Source organism: Echeneis naucrates, chromosome 5, assembly GCF_900963305.1.
Source record: "Echeneis naucrates chromosome 5, fEcheNa1.1, whole genome shotgun sequence".
NCBI classification, from domain to species: domain Eukaryota; kingdom Metazoa; phylum Chordata; class Actinopteri; order Carangiformes; family Echeneidae; genus Echeneis; species Echeneis naucrates.
Genome location: NC_042515.1, coordinates 4,945,277 through 4,971,743, shown reverse-complemented (window position 1 = coordinate 4,971,743; position 26,467 = coordinate 4,945,277). Strand labels below are relative to the sequence as shown.

At 43.3% G+C, this 26,467-nt stretch overlaps 1 protein-coding gene across 3 annotated transcripts in view; it reads left to right on the top strand.

Moving 5' to 3' along the window:
* ephb2b (eph receptor B2b) overlaps positions 1-26,467 on the top strand; it is a 112,954-nt gene that overhangs the window by 67,013 nt on the left and 19,474 nt on the right. For all 3 annotated transcript variants that reach the window (XM_029501270.1, XM_029501269.1, XM_029501271.1), the window contains exons 4-5: positions 14,280-14,435; positions 16,835-17,170. In XM_029501270.1, coding sequence (XP_029357130.1) covers positions 14,280-14,435; positions 16,835-17,170 — 492 coding nt within the window. The remainder of the gene's footprint in view (positions 1-14,279; positions 14,436-16,834; positions 17,171-26,467) is intronic.

Here is a 26,467-nt window from a genome sequence, read left to right as displayed (position 1 = left end):
GGCGTCAACAGGATCGCTGTTATTCTATTCATGGCAGCTGGGATCCTGAAATACTATCATTGTTTAATCAAAACAGTTGGATGACATGCCTAAACACCTCACTATTTATCTTTTTGCCCTTCCAAGTCGCACAGCTGCCCTCTCCAAGGCATGCCACGAGCTGTCTTTCATTGTCAGTTAATACTGAAGTATGCAAAAGGAAACGATGTATCAGATACCCAATATTCTCAATTTTAATAGAACAGCCTTTCTTCTAAAGCTCATTTACTTTCTGTTGTGCTCATTGAAGGATTTTGAAACTTATTAAAGTAATTTATACGGAAGACTTTCTACTCTGGCATTGTCATTCAGATGGAAGATTCTTATCAGCCGAGAGCGCAACTCCTTCCCCTCGCTTCGCCCATTCACCGACCTTCCAGGCACCTCCACAATCAGGCCTTTGTGGGCCTGGTTTGTCTGTCATCTCCCTGGTTCTGTTGATATGGGCCTCGTGCTGAGAGCTTGTCTTCTCATACACTGCACTAAGCGCTAGCTAATTGAGCTTGTCGAGCCAGAACCTGTTACTGTGCTGATAAGGAAGTATTTGACCACCTAGGGGGCCCCTTCCAGTGCCCTGCGGAACACATTTTGAATAGATCTTTTATCCAGAAAAAGACATAGCAACCAAAGGTTGGATACTAAGAACGTCTCTGTCTATACGATGGCAGTAGTCAGAGGAAGAAGTTGTTAATGTTCCTGCTGAATACAGAAACCGCACTAACACAGAATGTGAGTAACAGCTGGAGCATCAAACACCAATTTGATGGACACTGGAAGTCTGATGTACTTGTCAGAGGCTGTTGATGTGGTCCAAGGAAAGAGCCCATAAAACACCACCCAGCACTGCAAGTAGGACTTTCCTTTTTTCTTTAATCGATTGCTTATGTCTCTGGTTAAGGGCCTTGACAGAAGTCCACAAATCGAAGGTCTTGGATGGAAGCCCTTGCCATTTCCTCATCAGACTTCCATGCAGCAAAGCAAGACTAACTGAGTCTGGAGCCCACCTCCTCTCTCTCTGTCTATGCCAGACTTGCTGCAATAGTTTTTGCACATAATTTTCCCCCATTTGTTTTGAAGTATTTGGAACCGGAGTTGAGAGTTCAGGAAACCTGAGCCATTAACACACACGTTACACAAATTTTCTTTATTCTTTTTCTGGCATGAATTTATTGAAAACCAACTCTATCTGGTATTGTAGCCAGGTTAAAACATGTGTAAGGAATGACATTTCATCCAGGTCTGCAGTAAAAGGGGATTCTAGGCTGAGTGCAACTGACATGACCCCCACCGGTCTTACTGGCATAATCCTGCTGTCTCCAGGAACCGAAGACTAATCTGCCAGTCTCCCTTTTTTCAGCCTCTCGCTCATTTCAAACTGCCTCTAACACCTTCACTAACATGTGGCAACCATCCTGACTGCAAAACTAGGTTTTGGCATGGATCCGCTTACGGTAAAGGTAAATGTGGATGTTTATTGGACAGTTGCCATCGGTCTTCCTTTGTTGTAAATTGCTGGTCTGCAGAGGGCACAAACAGATATGGTTTTGATGACTCACACTGCTGTCATCATATGAGTAAATACAGTAGCTGTCCCCCCAGAAGGTAGAGAGATCTACTCAACCATTATATTTTTACAATGACCTTTTCAGCACCTCGGCATTAACGTCAAAGATGATATGTGCCGGCCTGCGTGACTATGTCAGATATGCGGTGCTGGAATGTGCTGAGACGTGCCAAGGGGAAAGCTATGCCTTCAGGGTAGGTGGGTAGCAGTCAGGTTATATGTCCAGGACATGTTTGAGTGGTGAATTTTAGTCATACGGCAAATCCTGACAGAATGATTGAGATACAGGCCTCAGTGAGACTCTCCAACGTGTGTCGGGTGTGGCTCCATGACCCCATCAACGAGGACGAAAGCCGTCAACTGATGAAGACCAGCTTCCCCACAACCCAATTAATGAAACAGGCAGTTTTCCACATACTCTACGGCTATTTAAACATACAAACAAAGCTGTCAAGTCAGCTAGTATGGAACTATTAGTTAAAGTGTGGAGTAACGTCGTATCATACATAAATTTATCTTTATGTAGGCCGTGGAGTAAAAACTAAATCCAAAGTACATCAAAAAGAGAGACAGTCGCTTTCTCCTTCCTTCAAAATCCCAGTTGTTGAGGAGCAGATTGCCGCCGCCTGGTAGAGTGAGGGAACAATCCCAGCAGAGAAACTGTTTTATACAGCTACAAAACACACTGAATCAGTGATTGCATGAAGAGGAAACATCTTTGTATTGTGGTAAACGGACTATCCATTCCTCTTCCTGCCTCCCTGGTTTAGTTATACTGTGAAATACAACACATGTTAAAAGCTAAATAAAACCATTTATTTATTGATCTATACAGCACTTGAAACTTCAATCCATGGTGATGAAGAATCTGCAGTAGTGTAGAATAATTATCGCTCACCTCAGGGTTGTGTATCTCAAAATCAATACTTGGAACTTGTTTGGAAGGAGTGTCCAGAGTGAGAAATGACTGTGCTGCTCACGAAGCAGCACTGAAATGTTTATATTGGTTATATGGTAATGTTTATTTGTGTCAATTTATTGACCATGAACATTCAAATATAATTTTCTAAACACAAAGAGGCGGGTTTATTCTTGTAGAAGAATAAACATACATTTTACGGCTTTAAAAAAGAAACAGCTTTTTTTTTTTTGCCACAGTCTGTTTTCATATTTCCAAGTATTTTAAGGAGTCACCCGCAGTTCCACATGACTACTCTCAGAGAGCAGCCATTTTGGTGCAAACCATCGTAACAAGGGGAGAAGAGTTAGACTGGAGGAATATACCGGGGTAAACTCGCCAGCAGTGAAGTTGCCAAGGTAACAGAGGGCTCGCCTATCTCCCCCCTCTTGCCCAGCATTGGCCCGATCCCTCTCTGTGTGAGCTGGGTACTTAATTTCACTGACCCCCTGGGTCTGAGCTGAACAGCCTCCATTGATTAGGACAAATGGAAGGGAGACCAGCCAGCCAAGCCCCTCCTTTATCAGGGTTAAGGATGTAGTCGTAGAGGGGGAGAAGACGCAGAGCCGGCGGATGAATAGCTCGGGATCCCTTGTTTTGAGATGAATCAATGATATATTTAAAGGCTAATTAGTCGATCTATTCTCTCCGTATAAAATTGCTCGGGCCACCACCTCACACTGCAGTCGTGAATCGGCTATGTAATGTATTCTACTTCTAAGTAGCAGCTATTAAAGTCTTCAAATGAATCTCCTCCCAACAATGCCAGCCTTTTCAGGCACAGGTGTGATGGAGCACAGAAAAGGTTATGGGTGTGTTTTGTGTGCGATTTCAGCCCTCCAAGGTTCATCTTTGAGCGTCGACACCAGGTGAAATCAGGCTTTGGCGGCTCGTCTGGTGTGGCGTGCCACTGATTGAATTTTCATGAGCTTATTATCCAGTTGACAAGCGAGGCTGACTCAGGGTCACATGATCATGAGAGTTTTACCGCTGACTGAGTGGCACATGTTTTATTCTCAGCCACTTGTAAGATCTCAAAAAAATATTCACAGTCATGGGACTGTTAATGAGATAGCTATTTAAATATTTTCATCACCCTGTAAGAAGAAGAGATTTATATTACTACTTACTGGCTTTTGAACAAAAACAACGCACTAAAAATATTTTGTTGAGCGAATTGTTAGGTTCTCCTCTTTGTTTCATTATTAAGTAATCTCCAGTCAAACATGTGTGTTCTACTTGGGTGCAAGTGTGCGTGCGAATGAGGCACTTTACAGCTGTTGTTTTTTTGTTTTTGTTTTTGTGTTTTTCCTCTTGTAGATCAGATGGATAATAGAATTTGCTCAGACTCACTGCTGCCTCATTAAATGCTTGTGGTCAGAAGATTTGATATAATCTTTAATAAAAGCACTCCAGGGAGAGAGATGGCTGAAGATATAAAATCCGGCCCACGAACATGATACTCTCAGACCCGCTCGGGGCACTGTTTATCTTTTGTGCTTTGTTTGAGGCGTGTGTGTGTGTGTGTGTGTGTGTGTGTGTGTTCGTGTTCTCTGTATGTTTGTATGTGTGCATTGGAGGGTTACACAGGGACAGTGACAGGAATCAGCACCAGCTGCTCCTTGCCCCCCCCCCCACCACCACCCCACCCCTACATCCTCCCTTCCTCCGCCCCCCCCTTCCCCATGACACCCCTCTTGTCCCCACTGACTGGACGACATGCAGTCCCCTTTATGCCACCTGTCCATCAGCTAGACTGCACCTTGGGGAGCCTCTGTCACCGAGCTTGGAGCTGCTGCTCGCTGCCTTTGTTTGGATTCTGGTAAAGCTCCCCCTTTCTGTCCTTCCCCCTCACTTTCTCCCTCGCTCTGTCCTGCTCTCTGTTGCTCTCTGTGCTTTCCTTTACAAACACGGACACACAGAAAGGCACACACACACTGAGCGGTGATTGCCTCTGTCAGCTATTTCTTACATCTGCCTCTGGGCACAAAGGACCCCACCACTCATTTCCCTGCTTCCCTCACACCTGTATTAGCCAACATGCCAGTGATTGGGGATGTTATCTTGGCCAGGAAAGGCTGGCAAGGCTAGATTGAAATCAACATCTTTTTTTTCTTTTTTTTTTTTCTTTACGAATTCCAGCAGCCTCGAAAACTTTTAACTTAGTGTTTATTTCACGGACCAGGCAGAGTAAATCATCGTGCAATGCTTCTTATCTCTGCCAAGACAATTATGTGAATTCCAGCCCAACCCGCCGGTTGTGTTCAGCAGGTCACCGAGGTTATTTATCTGCCATTCGTTGCGCCTCTCTCCTTCCTCTACCTCCACCTCCGCCCAGACCCACTGTCATCAGCAGTCTGAAGCTGTGATCGGGGCTGCGAGGTCTGGGTGCAGCATGCGGAACGGGGCGCAGAAGCCGCCTTACATGGCAATGGCTCCTGTTGCCTTAGCAACTAGCTGTCCTTGCGCAAAGGGCGCATTTGGGGGTTTGGGTGGCTGGGGGACTGACAGTCCGAGTCAGAACTGATGTGGAGTTCAGACACATCGATCTGTGTGTCTAGGGCAGCATGCAGTGTAAACACAGCCCTACTCACAAACACCATGATAATATATTGATGACTCATAGGTTTAGACGGAGCACGAACGAGTGCAACTGGAGGAACTCTTCATTACACCCACTGATGGCGGGGGGGTTTCCTGCGTGCTGTGGTGCAGCAGGTGACATGTTCCCACAAGGGCCAGGGCGAGTGGAGGCTGCCCAAATTCTTTTGTTTGTCTCAACAAAGACTGCTTCACAATCTGTCATCTGATCGAACCCGAGTCGCTTCATTTCCTACCTGTCTCAAATTCAAAACAGTGTACAGCCACTCAGTTAGTGCAGTGCGTAAAAAAACAGTAGTTATCTCCACTCACCAGTGCCATCAGTAGCAGGACAAGCAGAAAATAAATGGCTTTCTGTGTCACAAGTTTGGCATCTCTACTTTCAGTTTGCATGCGAGGTTAAGTTGGCCCAGACTGCCTTTTGTTTGGAAGAGGAAGACCTTTATGCAACAGTCTGAACTCCCACAAAGATGAGAGGCATCGCCTGGATGGGGGTGGATGGTGGGAGGAGGAACGAGAAACTGAGGCTGTTGTTCTCTGAGCAGGTTTAAAAAATTTAAAACCCAGATGTGACTGGATATAGATTTACCACGTCATCCTAAATTAGCACTGCAAAGCAATTAATTCTTAATCATGGTACAAAAATGGTTGAATTAATTAATTAGCATTAGACTATTTTCTAACCACTGAGCAATACGCTCACATCTGCTAATTCCCACCCATATGCAATAAGCCCCAGAATTTGACTGAATTAATTACCCCGTGTGAGCACAGAGGCTCAATTGGTGGGCAGATTAGGGAGGACTACACCATAATTTCAAATTATGTACCATTATGTGCATTAAATGACTTTTTTTTTTCCTGCTCAGGTAATGATCTGTCATTACAAATAATGGAACACAAGGTAGCCAGTTCCTGTGCATTGTGGATGCTGAAGGTTGACAAGGCATCTTAAATGGAGATTAATGTCGACAAAAGGGGCTGCCTCCTGCCACACCCCAGCCATCTGCAGCCCAGTGTAGCGAAGGGGTCCACCAGCAGCCTGATTGGACCCCTCCATCCTCTGGAGAGCAAGCTGTCAAGTGATCTGCCTGCATGAAATGACCCTTTCCGCTTTATTCCCCCTCAGCCACCCACCCTCCAGCCTTGTTCATATTCCTACTCTGCGCGTATATGTGTTGGCTCAGATGCCTGTAATTTCACCATTCCACGTTTGTGCCTCCTTTTTTTTTCCCTCCCCCTTGCTGAAAAAAAAAAATGGTAAAAAGAAGAAGAAAGAATGAGAGAGCAGTGAAAATTCCAGACGTTATTACTGTGCTGCATGCATGGCTCCAGTGATACTCCCCTTTCATCTCTGTTTCCTCTTCTATTGACAGATGGTAGTTATCAGACAGTATGGAAATACTGTGGTTAAGATAGTTTTCACAATTTTTTTTTTCCTCCCTCTCTTTGGTATTTATGACCTGATGATCATCATGAGAGCCTTGTGATCTTGAACACAGAGTCACTCTGCCAGGGTTGTTTGAATCAAGGAACTAACATTTGCCACATGGGAATGACGCACATCTCCAGAAAGGGTTTGAGCAGTGAGGTGGTACAACGTGCGTTTGTACATCTCTGTGCACACAAATTAAGTTTATATCTTCTGAAATTACTTGATCAACACAATGTCAATTAATTAATATTTTTATGGCAATTATCAAGAGTTTTTATCTGTTTTTAAAAAGAATGGTTAAACACATCATGTTGTGCTTTGGGAAACTACAGCATCTTTGCAAATTAAAGATGAATGCAAGAGTCATAAATAATATTTAGAATAATTAGTAACAGAAAGAAAATATTTGTCGCGTACATGTGCAACATTTTGCTGTTCCAACTTTCTATGATTTCTATGGTCACTGATTGTATAGATCTGTAAGAAAGTATTTAAAGTAGGGAACCTGTGAACACACAGTCAGTAAATCTATACCATGTCACTCACATGTATTATTTACAGCCAAAGTTCAGGATGAGAAATAAGGTCAATTAGTGGGAAATTAATTTACACCAGTTGTTACATGACTAATATTTCCCTTATGTGGTATTTTTAGCTGCCACTGACATTCTGAACAGTGCTCCGCGCTTCTTTGTGTCCTTGTAAATACCAAACCTTGTGATGGTGAGCTTTGCATATGTGCCACATATATGAGGCTAAGCCCCTGCAGTGTGAGCTGAAATTGTCCTCTGGGCAGCGGCCAGATAGGGTTTATTAGCAGCTTTCCTCTTTACGGCCTTTGCTTATTTATGTGTTGATGTATGTGTATCGGAAGAAGATGGAATTAAATGAGCTCTGTGTGTGTGTGTGTGTGTGTCTCCACATGTGTTTCTCAGTTTCCTGGGAGTGTGTAGACTACATGTGTTGCATGTGTGTGTTCTTTGAGCCTCTTGAGGTGCCTGCACCCTCGGAGCTCATTCCCCAGGTGTCCCACATTTCCAGCTAATCTGCTGCTCACTTTGGTTCCTAATCTGTCTCAGAGGAGCCTGCTGTGGTGGGTGGGGGGGGTGATCCCTGTGACAACTGCAGAGGAGATGCAGCTCTGAGTAAATTGCTGAGGGGCACAGAAGGAGAGGTCGCTTCCTGATCATCCCCCTTGTACTCCCATACCCAATGGTACACACAGCTTTGCACCTATAGGTATGCTGTGTGCATCAGCAAACATGAGTTTGGGGGTGTTTAAAAAGATGACAGATTAATGAAAAATGTACTGCTGGGTGATTCTCTTAAGTCACTTAGTTCCAATCTGAAGCCTTTTCCCAAAGCTTAAAGCGTGGGATTTACTAAAGTTAAATAAGGCAACTAATCATTAAGTGGCTGCGGTGGGGTTTTTTTGTTGTTGTTTTTTTTTTTTTTTTTTTTTTCGTTGCGTGAGCTTGTGAAAGTGTCTGACTTGTTTAAAGTCATTTTGCCTTGTTTACTCAACATCACACAGGAGTTTCTTTGAAACTAACCCATTTAAATGACCCTGCGCTCACCTTGAGTGGGAGAGTAGCCTGATTCACACCTTGTAGGTCATCAGTGGCGCCCTCGCACACTGGCATTGTCCTGGCTTACAGTGTGAGAAGCCACGCAGAGTCTCAAACCTGTTAATTGCACCAGACATGGAAACCCAGAGGGAGAAATGAATATCTCATTTGTGTGCCAGTATGTGTGGGGTGAAGCGAATGCCAGTTGTCTAATAGCTTTCACACAAGCCTGATTGAATTAGATGGCGAGTAGGACTTGGTTCCTAATTGAATTGCGGAGACCCTGTGTTGCAAACAGTGCAAGCTAGTGTTCCCTGTGGAAGTGCTAAGGCAGACGGTGGACAGGCTGGCTTGTCCTCGCTCCCAGGAACAGACAGAGAAGTCGTGGCTGCTCTCCCCTGGTTGAGCTGCGGCCGCGACTGTCTTTTCACAACGTTACGCTTTGCTTAGATGTGACCAGTTCAAAGGCTGCCGGTCTCTGTTTGTGTTTGTAGGATGGTAGAGGTAATGAGAAAGCTGCTATAAAAGCTAACAGGTTGTCTCAATCCAATCTTTTTCTCCAAAAAACAAGAAACATATCTCTCTGCGAAGGCTCTCTGATCTGTCCCCACAGTCATTCACATAAATAGTTTTTACAGGCACCAGCACCAAAGCAAACAGAAGTCCAAACTTGTACGTGGCTCAATGCAGTGGCCTCTTTGGTCACAATGGAATACAGGGAAATACCCAGCGCACACACACACACACACACACACACACACACTCCCTCTGACGTTGGCCATTTTCATTGCTTTCAGCACTTTTTCCTGCTGCGCTCACAAAACCTCGCACCTCTGATTTTTTTTTTTTTCGCTCTCTTTTACCTCTCCAGCCTTTTCTCTTTCACACCCTGAACACCACACACATACACACACCTTGCCTGTCTTTGTCTCCCTTGTCTCTTCTTTAATAGTGTGTTCATTAAATAAAGCAGATTCTTTTTTTTGGGTGGGGGGAGGCAAGAAGGGACCGTATCCTGAAAAGGGGGGATAAGGGGAAACGGGGAAGAGGGGGCCAGAGGGGTGTGCTGTTGTTGCTGTGATGCCCCAGACTGCCGGACAAAGAGCCCCTCTGTCAGCGGCTGGAGATGAGAGATGGTGGGTGGAAAAGACTGGAGGGGGGTATCCGTGTTTCTTTTGTTTTTGTTTTTGTTTTGTTATTTCTCTCCACCTTCAGTAGGTGTGGCCTGACGTAGGAGCACCTGGTATCAGCCAGCTGACAGTGCACAACACTGCTCAGGCAGCCATGATGGAAATGTCAAATGCCCTGTCTTTGTTTAGCCACACTCTGTTAGCTCTGTGTGTGCGTGTGCGCGCTGACTCAGTCAAAGCAGCCAGCTTCACAGCGAGCGTTTCCAGTATGGCTGGTCACGTCGGCATCACTGCTGAAAACAACACTCCCTGCCTCTCTCTTTATGTATGTTCCTCCTCCTCTCCACTCTCACACACAGAAATACCCTCACACAGAAACACAGACTTTGAAGGATTCGGATTCGGATTTAGCTGCAGGTCTCATCCTCGCTCTGCTATAAATCTCTCCAGCTGTAATATGCAGGAAACCTTTGAAACAACCAGCAAATTACCTGCTGTAAAAACTGACTAGCACCCTTCCATTGACTTATTTCTCACATCTTAAGCAGCCCTATTTTTATTCAGAGAGTCGATTGCAGAAGGCCATAATTAAAGCCTTTATGTCACTATATGTTATTAAAAGTCCTAAACAAGACAAATGCAAGCAGCCGGAGGTTTGGATTGTGTGTGTGTGTGTGTGAGGGAGGTGTTATTCAGTTTGGGTTTTAGGACTCCATGTTAGACAAAAGTCATCTAATACTTGAGTCTTTAAATGATCACGGAACATTGGAAACAAAACTGTCTGGCCCTGCTAGGTTTTTCAAATATAAGATTAGAGACTGAATATTCCTGCTGAGCCTCTGGAAGCAATTTAAGGTGATCTGGACCTTTTGACACATCAACTACTAAATTGAGTTTGAAGTGTTTATAAATTCCCATAATGCTTTTCTGTTTAGCGTTTTCTTTTTGACAAACATTTCATTGTTTGTCCCACTTCCAGAATCCATATTTGCCATCCCCAGAGATCTGCTGCTAATAACGATATTATTAGCAGCATGTTTTTTTCTGTTTTGTTTTGTTTTGTTTTATTTTTCTTGATTTTTCTTGTAAAGGTATAAGAAGCAGGAACAACAGAGAGGCTGTTGTCAGTGAATATTCTGACAGTAATTAACTCTTCTTGCCAGGAGGATATGTGAAGTTGGGTGGGGGGTCGGGGTGTTTCCAAAGAAACAGCCTTTAGCTTGCACATGTTGAGTGAGACTGCCAGGATGGTGATCAAACAGCTCAACATCAGCAATCTGGGCAGGCGGGAGGTAGGGAATTAAAACTCTGATCTGTTTTTTAATCACTGCTCGACACATCTTTGCTTCTCTACTTCTGACACCAGACAACTTTGCAATTCTCAAAATCTGTCATCTGTATGTAAAGTGGAAATTCCCCAAATATTTCCCAAAAATAATGACCGTGGCAGGGCGGAGAGGCATGCCAAGACATATAATACTGTGTCCTCTCAAGCTGGATTCTTTAAATTTATGAGGTGCCAGATGAAAAAGCTTTGTCACAGGAGGAAACACAAAGAATGGGAAATCTGCTGAGAGTTTTTAATTAATACTTCAGAGTAATATTGTTTTGTTTTAACTGTAATGAATTTTAATAATTGCCACAATTTGAAGTATCATGATGATGTAAGTCCTACCCAACCGGTTCTCCATATTAAACATTAACAAAAAAATATATATATATTATATATCAAATTAATATATAAATATATATCAATATCGACAGCCAAGATGACATTAGAAACACTTGGTGAATACAGTATATGTCAGTGTTTCTTAGAATTAACGTGCCTTCCTCTTTGTAAAACACATTTATCTTATAAATCCAACATGCTTGTCATGTATGTATGAATTTCTCACAAAAAGTAAAACAAATTAATTAAAGGCACAAGTGACAGCATACAAACCTGAAACACCAAATTTAATAGAAATGAATTAAATTTTGACAAACAGACAAGTTAAGAATAAAAGTGTATACATTTTTTCTTCTGTAATTTTCACACTAAATCGAACAGACATATAGTAGCTGAGAGAACGGAGTCTGTGGATGTTTGTGGTGTCGGTGGGAAAATTTCCATTACCCACCACTGCGCCATCCAGCACTGGAATATTGAAGCACATCCACTTTTTTCACCCTCTTCCTCCTGTGCAGATTTTAAAAGTCATTGTTCTGATTGTTATGCACAGTGTGCATACTGTTGCAGCACGTACATTCACTGAGGGCACAGTAACACGCTGAATTACCAGCCTGAAAAACTCCCCAAACACAGCCCTTCCCCACCTACTCCCCTCTTGTCTCTTTGTTTCCGTCTTTACACTTCTCTCTCCCTCCCCCCGTCTCTACCTCTTTATGCCGTCTCCTTTAGTGTTCCTCCTCGGAGCGCCGCGCTCCCATAGACCTCACTGTGGCCGCCGAGGTTCAGTCCCAATTCCCCACATAGCTGTTGCCTGGGCCTCATTCACATAGCCTGTTGACTGGCAGTGTGAATGTCCAGGCCTCATGTTTCGCTCTACACCCAGAACCTTTTACCCCATCAATCATGGAAGAAGAAAAACATGTCAGAGCTAATACTTGGTGAAGAGATATTTAAGATTACTTTCTTTTTGTTGTTTTGTTTTATTTTGGATTCGCCCTCATTGCCACAGATATTCGTGATTACAGAAACATAACACACACACATTTCCCGTTTCAAAGTGTAACTTCACTGACATGGTGTCTCCTCTTCAGCAGCTGAACCCAGAGAGACTTGACATTCTCGGCCTTTAATGAAAGCAGATCAGATTCTGTTTTAAAACTGAGGCCTATTGATGCTGTTGAAGCCGTTTCTACCTTGTCCATTTTAAACTAATACTTTGGCTTATCTTATTGAGCCGCTCAAATCACCCTCTTGAGTCAGCGATTCAGCTTGCCAGTGCCAGTAAAACAACAACAACAACAACATACATTGTTTTGTCCGTCCATTTTCAGTTACCATAGAAGAAAATACCATCAAATGTTTTACTTATTTACAAAATACATATTTAATTTGAAAACGCCAATTCTCCAGCCTTTAGTGTTTTTGCTTTTATGAAGTGGCTGTATGGTCACAATTGCATGGATCATTATGCGGCGGACAGATTTAGTAGGTGATGACTCTGAGTAATGCACTTTTGAGTTACAAGAGGAAAAGGAGCATTAATTCCAGGCCTGTAGGGTCTCTGAGTACAGTGATGTGTCTGTCTAACATAAACATGGATTGGACCTGGACTAATTCCGCCCTGTGATTTGCTGCCTTCTTTTTTTTTTTTTTTTTTTTTTTACATGGGACTTTCAGCTACAGATGTTTCCATATTCCAGATGCTACAGTCAAGCAGTAATTACTGAAACAGTCTCCGAATGAAATAATGGCTGTACATTTTATTGCTGTACAGTGTAGAAGATGACATGTTGTGTTTAAGTTTTCAGAAACATGGACAAAATAGGAAACATTGTTCCCATAATGAGTGAAACAAATTGGTTGAAATGTTAAAACAAGAAATGATCATAATAAAAATCAGCTGTGATGCTGGAATATATATATATATATATATTTTATTATGAATAGTCAACATTTAATATCAAAGTAGTAAAATGATTCTAAACTAACGGAAAAGCTTCTTTGTGTCTCCTTTTATCCATTTTGCACCATTGCCACAAGAACAAACACACAAAACAGCACTGACAGACCTGAGGCTGTTGAACTTTAGTGATGTACTACGTCCCGTGTGAGAATTTCTTATTTTACTGTACTTACAACACCTCTGTACTTTCTCCTTTATCAGAGGAGCAGGTGGGAGCTGGATTACCTGAAGCAAAAGCTCTAGCCGCTTTGGCCTGAGATATATATTTTAAAAAATGTTCCTTACATGATGGAAGAGCAAATGCTGGAAAAGGGTTATTTATTTTTTTTTTCTCCTTTTTCTTTTTTCTTATTTTTTATTTTATTTTTGTTGCAGTGAACGTTTAGGCAGAATGTGACTCAGGAGAGGATAAGGGGATTTCACAGACAGCTAAGTTAGGTTGTTTATCACTGCAATGACTGACGCTTATGGCCACACAAAAACAGATTCACCCCTTATATAGCCTGTGATTCACCCAAATACTACACAGATGGACAAACACGGACTATAATCGCAGCAGCAGTGTGTGTTCATCTTTGTCTTTATCGTGAATGTAACTTTCCTCCCAGGTTTCCAGAGAGAGGCCCTTAAAAGGGCTCTTAACAGAAAGCAGGGCACTTCAGAGATGTTTCAGGCAACTAGAGCACAGTGAATAATTCAAAGCAAACTTACAACATGTTGCCGTGTTGCCAGATCCCCAGAGAGTTGCCTCACATGCAAGGCCTCAGTGGTGTGTATTTATGTGTCAGGGTTTTGCTGATATGTATTCATGTCTTGGGTTGCTTTGAATTCTGGCCACTGGTCACCAACTGTGGCAAAATAAATCACTTCAAACACAGAGACTAAATAAATTCACCCGGTTGTCTATCGCAACACCGTCCATTTCACAGATTTAATGATTAATAGGTGATTACGGATTTACTGCTACAGGAAATGAAAGCGCTGATATATATATAATATATATTTATATATATATATATATATTATTTTTATTAAACAATTTTTATATATATATATATATAGTTTGTTTTATTCCATTTCTATTTTGATGAAATTTCTTTGAGTTTTCACTGGTGGAGCAAAAACAAAGCATTTAGAGTCATGCTCCCTCACAACTTGAAAAATGTCCATGATATTCTGACATTTTATGGATAAAATTATTCAGCTATTCATTAAAAAAAAGAATCCAAGCCCTTTGTTCATGGCCTTTGTATTTTATCTGATGCCCTGTGGGCACAGGGGAAACATTTAACCTTCACATTTTTTCACTGCTTTAATTTGACACTCCTCTTCTTCCTGTCCTTCAGCTTGTCCATCAGGTTTCTTCAAGCCAACCCAAGGAGATGAGCCTTGCATGCAGTGTCCCATCAACAGCCGCACCACCAGTGAAGGCGCCATCAACTGTGTTTGCCGCAACGGATACTACCGCACTGACTCAGACCCCCTCCAGATGCCGTGCACAAGTATGTATAGTTCTAATGTTGCTACTTCGGCTGTGTTTTTATACAAATCCACACAGTGCCCAGACATGAGTACATACTCCCAAAGTCTTTGATTTCAAACGTGAACTCTTTGACACATAGACATCATACACCCGCAAGCAGACGAGCCCCAGGATCAAAGGACAGTGGTAGCCTGTGTAACTCCAAACAGAGAAACCCTGTCAGAGCTGTCCCTCGCACGAACACAATGCTGACAAACCCATAGTGAGGCTGTCCACGGATCTGACCCAACACACAAGGCTCGTCCGCCCCTCCTCAACATCACACAGGCTCGTACTCCAAGCCAGTGCAGAGGTTACTGGGCCAGGGCGCGTAGCTTTGTAGAGGGGCAAGCACGGAGAATGAGTCCAGGCGAGACTCTCTCTTGTCATGCCAATGAAGCTGTTTGAATTTGAATTTGAATTTGAAGCTGACATCGAGGGTTCAGCAAGAGAGAGAGAGAGAGAGAGAGAGAAAGAAACGAGGATGGAAGGATAGACCAAAGCAAAAGTGAGGGATGGAGGGGGTGAAGCATGAGGGAAGAAGCATAGATGGAGTGGAAGGAGGAGAGTGGTTGTGTGTATGTGAGAAAGAGTCAGTGCATAGAGTGTGGTCTAACTAAAACAAAACTTGGCGAGGAAAAAAAAGCTCCTTTCAACGTTTTGGTAGAGTTTTTCCTTCACTCTCCGTCTCTACGTGTTGAAAGGGAGAGAGGAGGGAAAAGATTTGATGGTTTCCAACAAAAGAGATTTGCATAAGCCTGGCTCTGGGAGTCGAGCAGCTGTTGTGAATGAAAAAGCAGCAGCGTCACGTCACTCGTATTAAGCGTAGCAGGGCCCGGCCTGATTAAAGCGAGCGAATGGGCCCATCAGAGCGGCCCGCCAGCTAATGGAGGGACGAGATGGGGTAGGTGGGCGGGGAGGGCATATCCTCCCCAGGAAGGAGTTGCCAAGGAGGAGTTATGTTTCCATGTATGAGAGACACCAAGAAGGGCACCCCAATGGGCTTCCTTCCAGAGCCGGAGATGTGTTAATTGCCACCAATTAAAGGAGGTTAAATAAAAAATGATCGATTCAGATGCAGGATGTTGTGGGTGGAGTGGAGTTGTTTATCTCATTAGTCGTGGAGGGTGCGTCTTCCATAATTAGGTGCACATGAGTGTAAAAGATAAACACTTCTCATTGTTTGTTTGTTTGGCCTGTCACTCACCATGCAGCACCATGTGGAAAGTTTCCACCCCGTAATGCCTAGCTGCTAAGAATGTCCCAGTAGGAGAAACAGTAGGTCTCGCTCCCCTGCAGTAACTCTATACGATGCTCCATGAGAAAATTGTCAAGAGTAAATGTTAGGAAAACACTTGACAAAGTGGACAGCAGCATGGAAAATGAGAGAGTGTAAACGGACGTCCCGAGGGAAGAGGCGCTGCCAGCTTGGAACAGTCATAGAGCCTGCAGTGTCTTAGTGAGCATGTGGAGTGCCTCTCCTTCTGCGTTGAAATGATTTAATTGGAGATAGCAGCTACGTCCTGTATGTCATCCAGGACGCAACTTCCATCCCAAAATTAGAACAATTCCATGGAAGGTAAGTGATGCAAAAGTACAGCTGTGAGTGTTTGTAGTTCATATCAAACTTTCTTGAAAGAACCCCCCCCCCCCCTCCACTAGAGCCACTATTTGGCACCTTATCTTAGGTTCCAACCTTCAGTACTTCAGTACTTACTTCAAATTTATGACTGAAGGTTATACGCATTTCCCAGATTGATTAATTTTTGTATTCTTTCTCTCGTAACATGGTGGAAACAGCCTCGACCAGACGTCTTATACTTTTATACATCAGTTCGATCAGCTGTCCATCCCATTCTTGATAACACTGAACTAAACAACGCCTTGAGAACATTTCTTTGAATTTTGCACAAAAACATTTACCCACACTCAAGGATGGACTGCTTAGATTTCAGAGGTCACCTCTTAACAAATCTATACTGACTGCACTGATTCCACTCATGACAGTAATACATGGAATACTTTTTATTGCAGTTATCACGACAATACGATTCATAAAATACATGAGAGATATATAACTGCAATATGGTTGTTTGGCAAAGCAATGCAACCGTGAGCATTTGATGCTAGTTTTAAATTTTTCTAAGTAAATGCAGCACTTCTAACTCAACTTTGGTTGAACATTAAAAATAGTGTAGTAAAATTAATAAATTGAATCCAGGAATACATAACTCTGAAAATGAATGAATACATTTCCATCTGCAATTTGCAGATATTATTGTGAAGGAAAAAGTAAACTGTCCAGAAGAGCTTCCTTCAGAAAACATCTGTGTATTGGATCAATCAAATGTTGACTCCAGAGTCTCTTGTATTTTCCAGCTGTCCCCTCAGCGCCGCGGTCTGTCATCTCCAGCGTGAACGAAACCTCCGTGATGCTTGAGTGGACGGCTCCTCGGGACTCCGGGGGCCGCGAGGACGTGGTCTTCAACATCATCTGCAAGAGCTGTGGCGGAGGCCGCGGAGGCTGCACCCGCTGCGGGGACAATGTTCAGTTTTTGCCCCGTCAGCTGGGCCTGACAGAACCCCGGGTCTACATCAGTGACCTCTTGGCCCACACACAGTACACGTTTGAGGTGCAGGCTGTCAACGGGGTGTCAGATCAGAGCCCCTACTCCCCTCAGTATGCGTCAGTCAACATAACCACTAACCAGGCGGGTAAGTGGGCCCATCTGTCTTTTTCTACACTTTATAGCACCCATGTGGTTTTGTCTTCACTTTTCTTTTTTTGGCTATTTCAATGCTCCTCCTTTGTCTCTTATGGACCGTACAGTACCTCTTCATCACACTCACTCCTCTACAAGGACATAATGCACAGTGCACAGACCTCCGCTGAGTCTGTTTCTTTGCTCTCCTGTATGGTGATGTATGCAGATGAGGGGCTCTGAAATGGGATGAAGAGTGCCGTTGATGATGTGACAGACAGAAAGTGATGGCCTGCTGGTCTTAACAGTGTGACCTCATCATCGTGTTTTTCAGGCAGCGGGGCTGAGAGCAGGTCTCTCCACTTCATCTGCTGCTCAGTGATTACAGCACTGTTCTCATCAACCCACTCGGTTGTGATGTTTCATTTAAAAAGTAAAAAAAAAAAAGCATGGCACATGCATATGGTACGCAAAGGTTTGAGCTATTTAGTAAACTACAATGATCAGAGGCCAGTATTCCTTTATGTACAGAGAGCTAATGAAAAACATGCCGCTTGGTGACTGAAGCTGCTTTTTACCCTTCGGGACTTTTTACATATGTGCATCAAAATCTTCAGTCTGTTTCTTTGCATGCTTTCTATTGTGTGATTGCCGTTGAACTCGGCCGCATCGATTTACCCGTTAATAGTCAGTATGAAACGCATCATTTGGCTTTCCATGCTTTTTTTTGTTCCCCCCAAGCACTGATGAGGGGGGGGGGGGGGGGGGGGGGGGGGTTGGTGATACGGGCTGGGCTTTATCTTTGCAGTGGCTTTGCATCCCATCAGCAATATACGTAAGTGCCTGTCATCTCTCATCATCCGTCCCCTTCAAATGACTTCAAGCCTTCACCTGAGAGCGGTCCTCCACACGGAGCTACGAAAGACACTGTGTTTTTATTACAGTGGACATAGTGGGTTTTATTTAACAACACACTCTCTCTCTCTCTCTCTCTCTCATTACTTTCCTATGAAATTCCCAGATGTCCACAACTCGACATGAAGGCATTTTAATAGGAAGAGTATACAAGTTGTATGAACACATTTTAAGAGGAGAGTTCCTCACTTAAATCCACTCACTGTAACAAATTCACTGTTTACTGAAATCTGTTGGTGTAAAAGTTCCATAAAGCACTTGGTTACATTGGAGAAACTCTAACTCACACTAAAATGAAGCCCTTTATTCAAACTGCGACCCCTTTTTATTGTCTGTTTTGATTTGAGTCACTGGTGTGGTGTGTTAATGAGGGCCTGTGAGTGCAGTTAAGCGTTGTAATGAGGCCCCTGCCCTACGCTGTCTCACTGGGCCACAATAAGTCTACCACCCCAAACCTTGGCTACTCTGCTTCCCCTGCCGAGGGGTCCTGGCGGAAATTGGGGGGCTCTGCGCCCTCTCCACTGAAGTGCCCGTCACTTTGGATTAGGCAGCAAGCGCTCCCGTCAGACGGAGCTGTGAAAAGACTTCAACTCTTGCTTGCCCTCCCTCCACCCTCCCACTTTCTCCCATCACCCTGCAAAACCAGACTCGCTCCTGGGACACAGGCTTGCAGTTTTGTGGTGCTATGCTAAAGGGCTGGGGTCACAGGGACCAGGAGCCCATAATTGCATCTGGTTTGTAAGGCTTGGAGGTTACATAAACATCATGTCACCCCTAATTACCTCAGGCAGCTCCGTGCCCCCCTATTACACCGAGAGTTAGAGAGGGAGATGAAGAAAAAAACAAACTAGACTTTGAAAGTTTGAGTGCAGATATGTGTCTTAATCAGTCCTTTGTTGTTCTCATCGGGTGTGTCTGTGACAGAACCATCTCAGCAAATAAATAAGCAAATTGCAAGTGTGCAGCACAGAAGTGTGGCTTGTTTCGTGTGTGGAGGGCTGTCGTCCTCAGCTATGAGTTGCTGGTGTGAAGGGAGGTTTGGTGGGGGGGGGCAGGGGTGGAGATTGGTGTTAGATGTGAGCAAAACTTCTCACTCTCCATACTCAATCAAGCACCCACCACACTCTATTACCCACAGGGCTTATCCTCCCACTCTGTAGGTGGCTGGCGACAGTTCCTCTGCGATAAAGGACATGATTGCCCTGGAAAATGCGGCGCTTGATTACACAGTGTAATGCCACACAAAAGGAGATGCTGTGCTAAATGGCATTTGAGGACGCTTTATAAGCATATGACTAATTCCCCAAAACTTGCATTGTGCCGAATACGCAAACACCTTGAAATGCACCTCCAAGGCCTTTTTTTTTTTTTTTTTTTGCCATCTACTTGGGCTTTACTTTGCCTATAAAACGTAACTCTGTGCGTGACATCAAATGGAGTGGAGGAAGTGAGAAAGAGAGTTGCCTTCTGTCAGGGAAAATCCTCAGGTTTCCACTGATTTAACAGGTTCTGACAGGTGAAAGAGAGAACCCCCCTCACATCCAGTAACTCTACATCAACAGCACAGGGACGAGGAGTATTGATGTATAATAAACATATAGCTCTTTGCAATTATCGCCCATTGGAAACCACACTGTTGGGCTGTGACATGTTCCTTCATTACCACACTGATGGGAGCTGAAGTTTATTTCCCCGTTTTAAACATTCACTAGAGCACAAACTGTGGATTAATTTACCAAAACTGTGTTTGGCTAGTGTACTCAAAACGCAGTGCCAAGGTGTTTGTAGAAAACTAGTCAGAAAATAATTTTTTAAACTGTAGCTGGTTCTCAAAGATTCATATCCTCAGTAGGAATGAATGCACTTAGCTCTTAGTGATGCAGGCAGTGGGTGGGAAACTGTTGATAGACTAGCAGACCCCATGCTGGTCAGGTTTAGGTAATCAGCCATAGAAAAACAGCAGCCTGAATGCTTAAGATGAAGATTTTTATGATACAGCAGACCTATTGATTGTGTTCTTCACTCCCTTGTATGTGTACTCTTCGGCAGGCTGCTTCGCTCCCTCTGTTGTAATTACAACTTAAGCCCAGTGTTTCAGCCAAGTCTTACAACAGATGCAGAATCCTGTGTGCAATCTTGCTTGTTGCCCCACAGGATTATGACGTAGTCACTATTGATTTATCAAGTATTGATTTTTTTATAGTCTCGTTTTACTGCTGCTGCGTATAAGCAGAGAGGTTAATGACAGTAAAATGTTTGGTAAATGATTTGCAACTTTGTGGGCTCCTACTGTTTGCCTGCTAGCCATGTTTGCTCCTGCAATTTACTTTTACAACCTTACCCGTAATACTTCCTGTTGCTTCCTGCTTTTGGCAAAACAATGAGAATATATTTCAGCAGGCAAGTTTTGGTTTGTCTGCAGCATAACAGTAGCGTTGGTCTAGATCGTCTGGTCTGCATTATTTATGTAAATGTTACTTGGATTGCTTTGAGTGCCTGGAAAAAAATCTGTCTGACATAGCAGTGCTGTGGTGCTTGTTGATTGGTGTCTTGAGCCTGTTGCGGTCACAGGTTTAAGTTGGCTTAGGGAAAATGCCAGAGTACCTTCCCTTTGAGACGTGCTTGAGGAGGACAGTGCGAGTACCGGACTATTTTTAACATCAGTGGCTCATTTACCATTTCAGAAAGAAACGTATTCATCCATCCTTCCTCCTTCCCATCCCTTTACCTCAGCTGGCCTATAACGTTCATTATTTTATGAGCTGAAATTTGTTGCTGAAGCTGCAATTCCGCCACGAAGTTTAATCAAATATCACTGACAGCCGAGAGGCAGTGCGTCATTTTATCTTAACAGACTTCGCAGTACGACACCCTGCCATTTTGTCTTGACACACTCTGAGACACACGGCTGCGTAGACACACACACACATCAGCAGGCATTTGATTTCAGGTGAGCCCATTCAAACCTGTGTTTAAGCTGTCAGAAACGCTTAAATGGTGTGCTTCCGATTAAGCACGGCTGGAAATGATAGTCATCCCCATATGTCTTTCATGTGTCTATGGAGCCAGTCCAGTCTTTTATATCTCATAAACCAACTAATGTATACTTATTGTATACAGATGAGTGCTTTAAATTATGAAGACCCAACCAGGTAATAGCTGTGTACCGGCTAAGAGTTGAGCTGGTGTATCGTTGCTTTCGGTGCACAGAACAGAGATTATGTGCAATCTAAACGCAAACCATCTGCATTCAGCATTGCACAGCAGATAAATGAGATCTTCATACCTTGTTTGTTTGTATGCCATATTGCGTTCTGTAGTGGCTGGATATATTAGATTCCAGAGGACACATTTGTTTAGGCATTTCATTAACTCAAGGTGAGCCGTGGTGTCTGCTGCTAATGCTGCTGAGAAGCAGAGGGGCTGAATTGTTTTCCTTATCGGCAAAACTGGCTGATTGTGGAAGTGAACCACATTACTTGGAGGGGGAAAGGTGTAATCGGGTGCAGCCTTTTCATATGGTCTGGGAAGATTTATGACTTAATTACCGTCCAAATTGCCCAGGTTCACTGTAACCGGGCTACCAGGGACTGGCTGCTCCACTGGGCCGCGGTGTGGAAAGCACTGGTGCAGAGCCAGGTGGGGCTGCCAGAATGTGTCAATACACCAGCCAGCTACTACTCCACTGTTGACTTTAGGACAGTGACACCAGTTAAAAAAAAAAAAAAAAAGTACAGACTGAGTGGCTCATTCAAGGCAATCACATGGTTGTCTGGTTCATTATCTGCCTTTGTCTCAGGGAGAGTCTTTAATCTATGTGACCCCGAATGCAACAGAATGAGTGGAGCACAAAAGCTGTCCTTGTGTGCTTTTTCTTTCAAAAGAAAGAAATCCATTCAAAATGAACAGGTTTGGTCTCTCATTACTTTAAATTAGCTTATTAGCACGTTAAAGATGATTGCAGAGAAATTATGCCTGTCGTGCAACTACGCTGCGATATCATCAGCAGTAAAAACATGTGAGCGAAAGAGATTTGGACTGAAAAATAAAGAGGCTGACCGACAGGGTGTCAGGCAGGGACCACCGGTCTACATGTGCAGTGTGACGGTGACAGAAGGTGTTCAGAAGGGCACATATGGTGGGTGCCAGGGTAGGTCAGCCAGGCAGACAGACAGGAGGCCCCAGCATGCACCTGGAGCTCGGCGCTGACAGAGCCTTGAAAGAGGGCCGCTCTGGTCGTCCAACAGCCAACAACTCACATAGAGCTCATTCCCACCACTGCTGATGGAGCGGTGCAACCTGCTTACAGAGGAGCCTCCAGACAAGCAATATTGCAGAGCGAGAGAGTGTGATAAGCTCAGCGATAAAATGCGTGGTAAGTAGCTCAGAGGGTTGACAGTGAGGTTTATCAGATGACTTTAAATAACCTGCGCACGCATTAGGAATTTAATTATAACTCCCCAGAGGAGAATTAGCACATGGATTGTCAAAATTAGTTAACTAATTGATCTTTATTCATAAATCATTCATTAGAAGTGTTTTTCCTTTTTTGTCTGTGTACATTTTGTGGATTCCTTCTTCAGGATGTGCTGTGCAGGTTTGAGCCTGCACAGGGAAGAGAGTAATGGAGTATGCACAGCGCCTGCATGTAAATCTAGGTTAAAAGGCCACGATCTCTTTGCCCAGCAGGCTGTAAAGAGGGAGCATAATGCGAATATACAATTAATTATTGTTGAGTGCATTAGTTGTATACAGCAATCCCTGAATAATTGACCATGTTTTAATGCAGCCATTTATTTACTTTTTACATGTAAGAACATGATGATGGTGATGGTGATAGCAATATAAAAAAAAAAAAGATAATAAATTAAAGGTGATAAAGCAAAAAGGGTTCATAACCCAATAAGTGATGTGTTTTTGTATTTATGAGTTTTTCTATAAACTTTATGGAGTTAACTTCACTAATTAAGTAAATGGATTTGTGATAAACACAATAGCCCCCCTCCCCTCGCTGTCCCTTTTGGCCTCCTCTTTTCTTTCCCCTCTTTCTTTGCCAGACACTCGACCAAACGCTGATCTCCGGTTCAAATTCCTGCGGTGACATATAGACTTAGTATTCCTTTTAAGGCAGCTGAAAAACAGAGTTGTCATTGTCTGAGCGACTGTCTTGCCACTGTCTGGAGTTTCTGGTTTGGACCCAACATCGCCCCCCCCCTTCTCCCCTCCTGGTTCCTACTCAGATGTCACTAATACCTCTCATTTTTTTATGTAGTCTTAATTCACTCATATACATCACGCTGCTCCTGCGATCTGCATCCAGCATCATCCTCTGGAAGGATTTATGTGTAAATTGGGGTCAGGAACTTTATAAGCGGAGATGATCTTTTATAATCCTTGCTATTGTGTGCCACTCAGTGCACCAACCTCATACTGTGTCGATGAGCATGATTTCAATGTTAAGCCTTAAGTCATTGCTGTGCCATTGAAACTGAACTTGAACAGATGTGCTACATGCAATTTTCCACATCATGTGTGCTGTAAAACTGCATTGGCAGGGTATCAGTTGAATGGGAATCAGTGTGAATCAAGGCATGGCTTAAAATAACGGTGATATAATGGGCACGCGGTTCTACATTTCTCAGGAGGTCCAGGACATGAACAGTGCCGTGTAGTCAGACATGTTCTTATTAATTTTGTCGCACTGGTCGCTGGTGTATTAGCACGCAATAAGTCATGTTGATCCTCGATCCTCCATCTTGAATCAGCTATTCAGCTCCTTTCTGCTCAGACCAACATTCCTCTGTGTTTGCAATTCCAACGAACCTAATAATTCAATAAAACAAAATATTTTTTTTGCATATTAGAAAAAGATGAAGAAGGAGGCAGCAGCACACGCTCGGTTCCCCAACACTGAGGGATAGTGACATTCAGTCTGTGGTTTGTGAAGTCTTTCTCCCAGCAGATGCCAGTTCAGGAGTTGTTTAAATGCAAAAGAGCAGCCTGCTGATTAAACCGAGTCCAGTTTCCCCCAGAGGCACTTCAGAGTCAAAACTCTTTTTCCACATCCCTGTGGCCGACAGCTCAAATTGGTGTTTGTTTAGTCCAAATTGGCCTCGAGGGGCAAAATGACCACAGTAGATCTGTATATCTCCAGGAAATTCAGAGTTTACAAAGTGAACTATATTCTATCATTCTTTGCACATGTGTATATTTTTGTTTATACATTTTAATTGAGAATATGTGACCGTGCAGAGACAGTATAATTGATTTAAAATTGCTTTTTTTAGTGGTGATACGTGAACCAGTTGAAAAGGGTCAGGAGCTCATTGAAACAACATTTATAAGAATATCATCTTTTTTACGCTCCTAACTGTGTTTTCGTTAAATTTCTCACTGACAACGTATGTGTTTATGCTCATTAAATAAAAACTAATGAGATTTTGTGGGGATAGAATGATAAGGTTTTGTACTTTCCATGATTGTTCAGTCAAAGTTAAGCATGGCAGACAGGCCTTAAGTACATTGAGAGTTCTTGTGAGATGCTTTGGCTGCTTTAAGACCAACCACTAAATGAGCACCACTTAAATAACTGTGAAGACCCATTAGTTTTTTTATGGAAGTCCCTTTTATCACTAACTGCTCTAAAACTGCAGGGAAATAACTTACAAGGACCATCTAAAGTTCACTCGCAGCTCAGCACAGCTCAGATAGTCAGATACTGAGGCTTGTCCTCAGTAGCACCCACCAGCAGAGAACCTCTGAAGAGCTCTACTTCTCTTTGGTTGTTTTACAGTTAGCTCAGTGGCTGCGAAGGAATTGTCTCCACACATACTTATCTGGGTCGCATCTCTCCCGTCTGCAGATTTGCTGGGCTGGCTTAGGTTTTAAGCCAAACTCTGCAAGCATCTGAAAACTCCTCAAGTCCCTGAAATACGTATTTTAGAATTAGCTTATGGTGTGTATATGAGTGTATTATGGCCCCCAATCTTTTCCAGTACAGATGGTTTAAAGCTTGATGAACTGAAATCTCACTTTTGTAGCTTTACTACACTGGAAAGTCTTTATAGATGTAAAACCCACAATCCTTTGCAGCTGGGGAAACAGGGCAGGCTGCCAGTGTGCTAAAAGTACATGCAAATATGGGCCTCTCCCTTTAAGACGGCCCGATGCGCCGCTCATAAATGGACGGGAGTCGGAGAGAGTGGAGCAGTGGCAGCCTATTTGGGAGGCTGCCTGGTAGAGGACCAGCTGTTTCGGGTCCTTTGGGAGACATTGCGCTGTGGGGAAACTGATTTTTACAATGAAAAGGAAAAGGGATTTACAAGCCCTGACCTGTTCTCGCTGCCTCCCCCATCATTCCCAAATCATAGCATTGGTCTGTGCACCAGAGCATCTAATCAAATCAGAGCCACATGGCTGTAGACACATTTGAATGTTACAAAGATGCAAATAAAAGGCACTAAACATATACTTTTTCAGAAGCATGAGTCATGTACAAGCAGAGATGTCGACGATTTATTTTTTTCACCCCTTTTTTTCTAGGCCGCATTGCTTGTAAAAGCGAACTTAAAGCAATTTCCATCAAATCCAAAGGTTATCTCTTGCTGTCAATAAAATAAGTCAGCTGCAGGAAATAAAATCCTTTATTTTGATTGCTTTGATTTTTTTTTTCCCAGCCCAGCTCCTCCAAACATGGCTCTGCTGAACATTCACTATGGGCATCAGCTTCAGATAGCACCTGAAGGCCCCTCAGCTAATGGATGCTTATCGAGTGACTGTGCTCTTGACACAGGAACTAATGACCAAAGCTCTGCCGCTGCCATCCATCCACAGTGGTCGCTCTTCACCTGCCTTTCTTAATGAAACTGCCCATCAAACATGAGGGAAACATTAGAAGCAACTACATGGTTCAAGTGAGAGTGGAAACGCACCAGTGAAAGAATGCAGCACAATAAAAGACAGCAGAGATATAAATTAATGAGGTGAATGCAAATGTGTGTGTGTGTGTTACTAAATGCATGCTCCATTAAATCGACCCGGATTTAAATGAGTGGAAAATATCTGTGTAAACTCCTTCTTCAATTGATTGGAGGAGTCACTAGGTGTTCAAACATAACAGTAAAACATCTATTGGAGATACTGAAAAAAACAGAGCCTTTCTATTCTGTTTTGTTGGGGCAAGGCCGTGGCTTCATCCAAGAATAGATTTCAAAGCACTGTCTTCAATATTAGATCTCAGCCTGAGTAACAACAGCCCATCCTCTTCCAATTAAGCGACGTGCTACGCAACTTTGCAGTATGTTCACTCATGTTTGTTTGTTGTTTGGATTACCTTTGAGAATGATTGAGGTCAAAAATCTGTTTACAGCTGAAGTAGTGCAAAAAAGAATAAAAC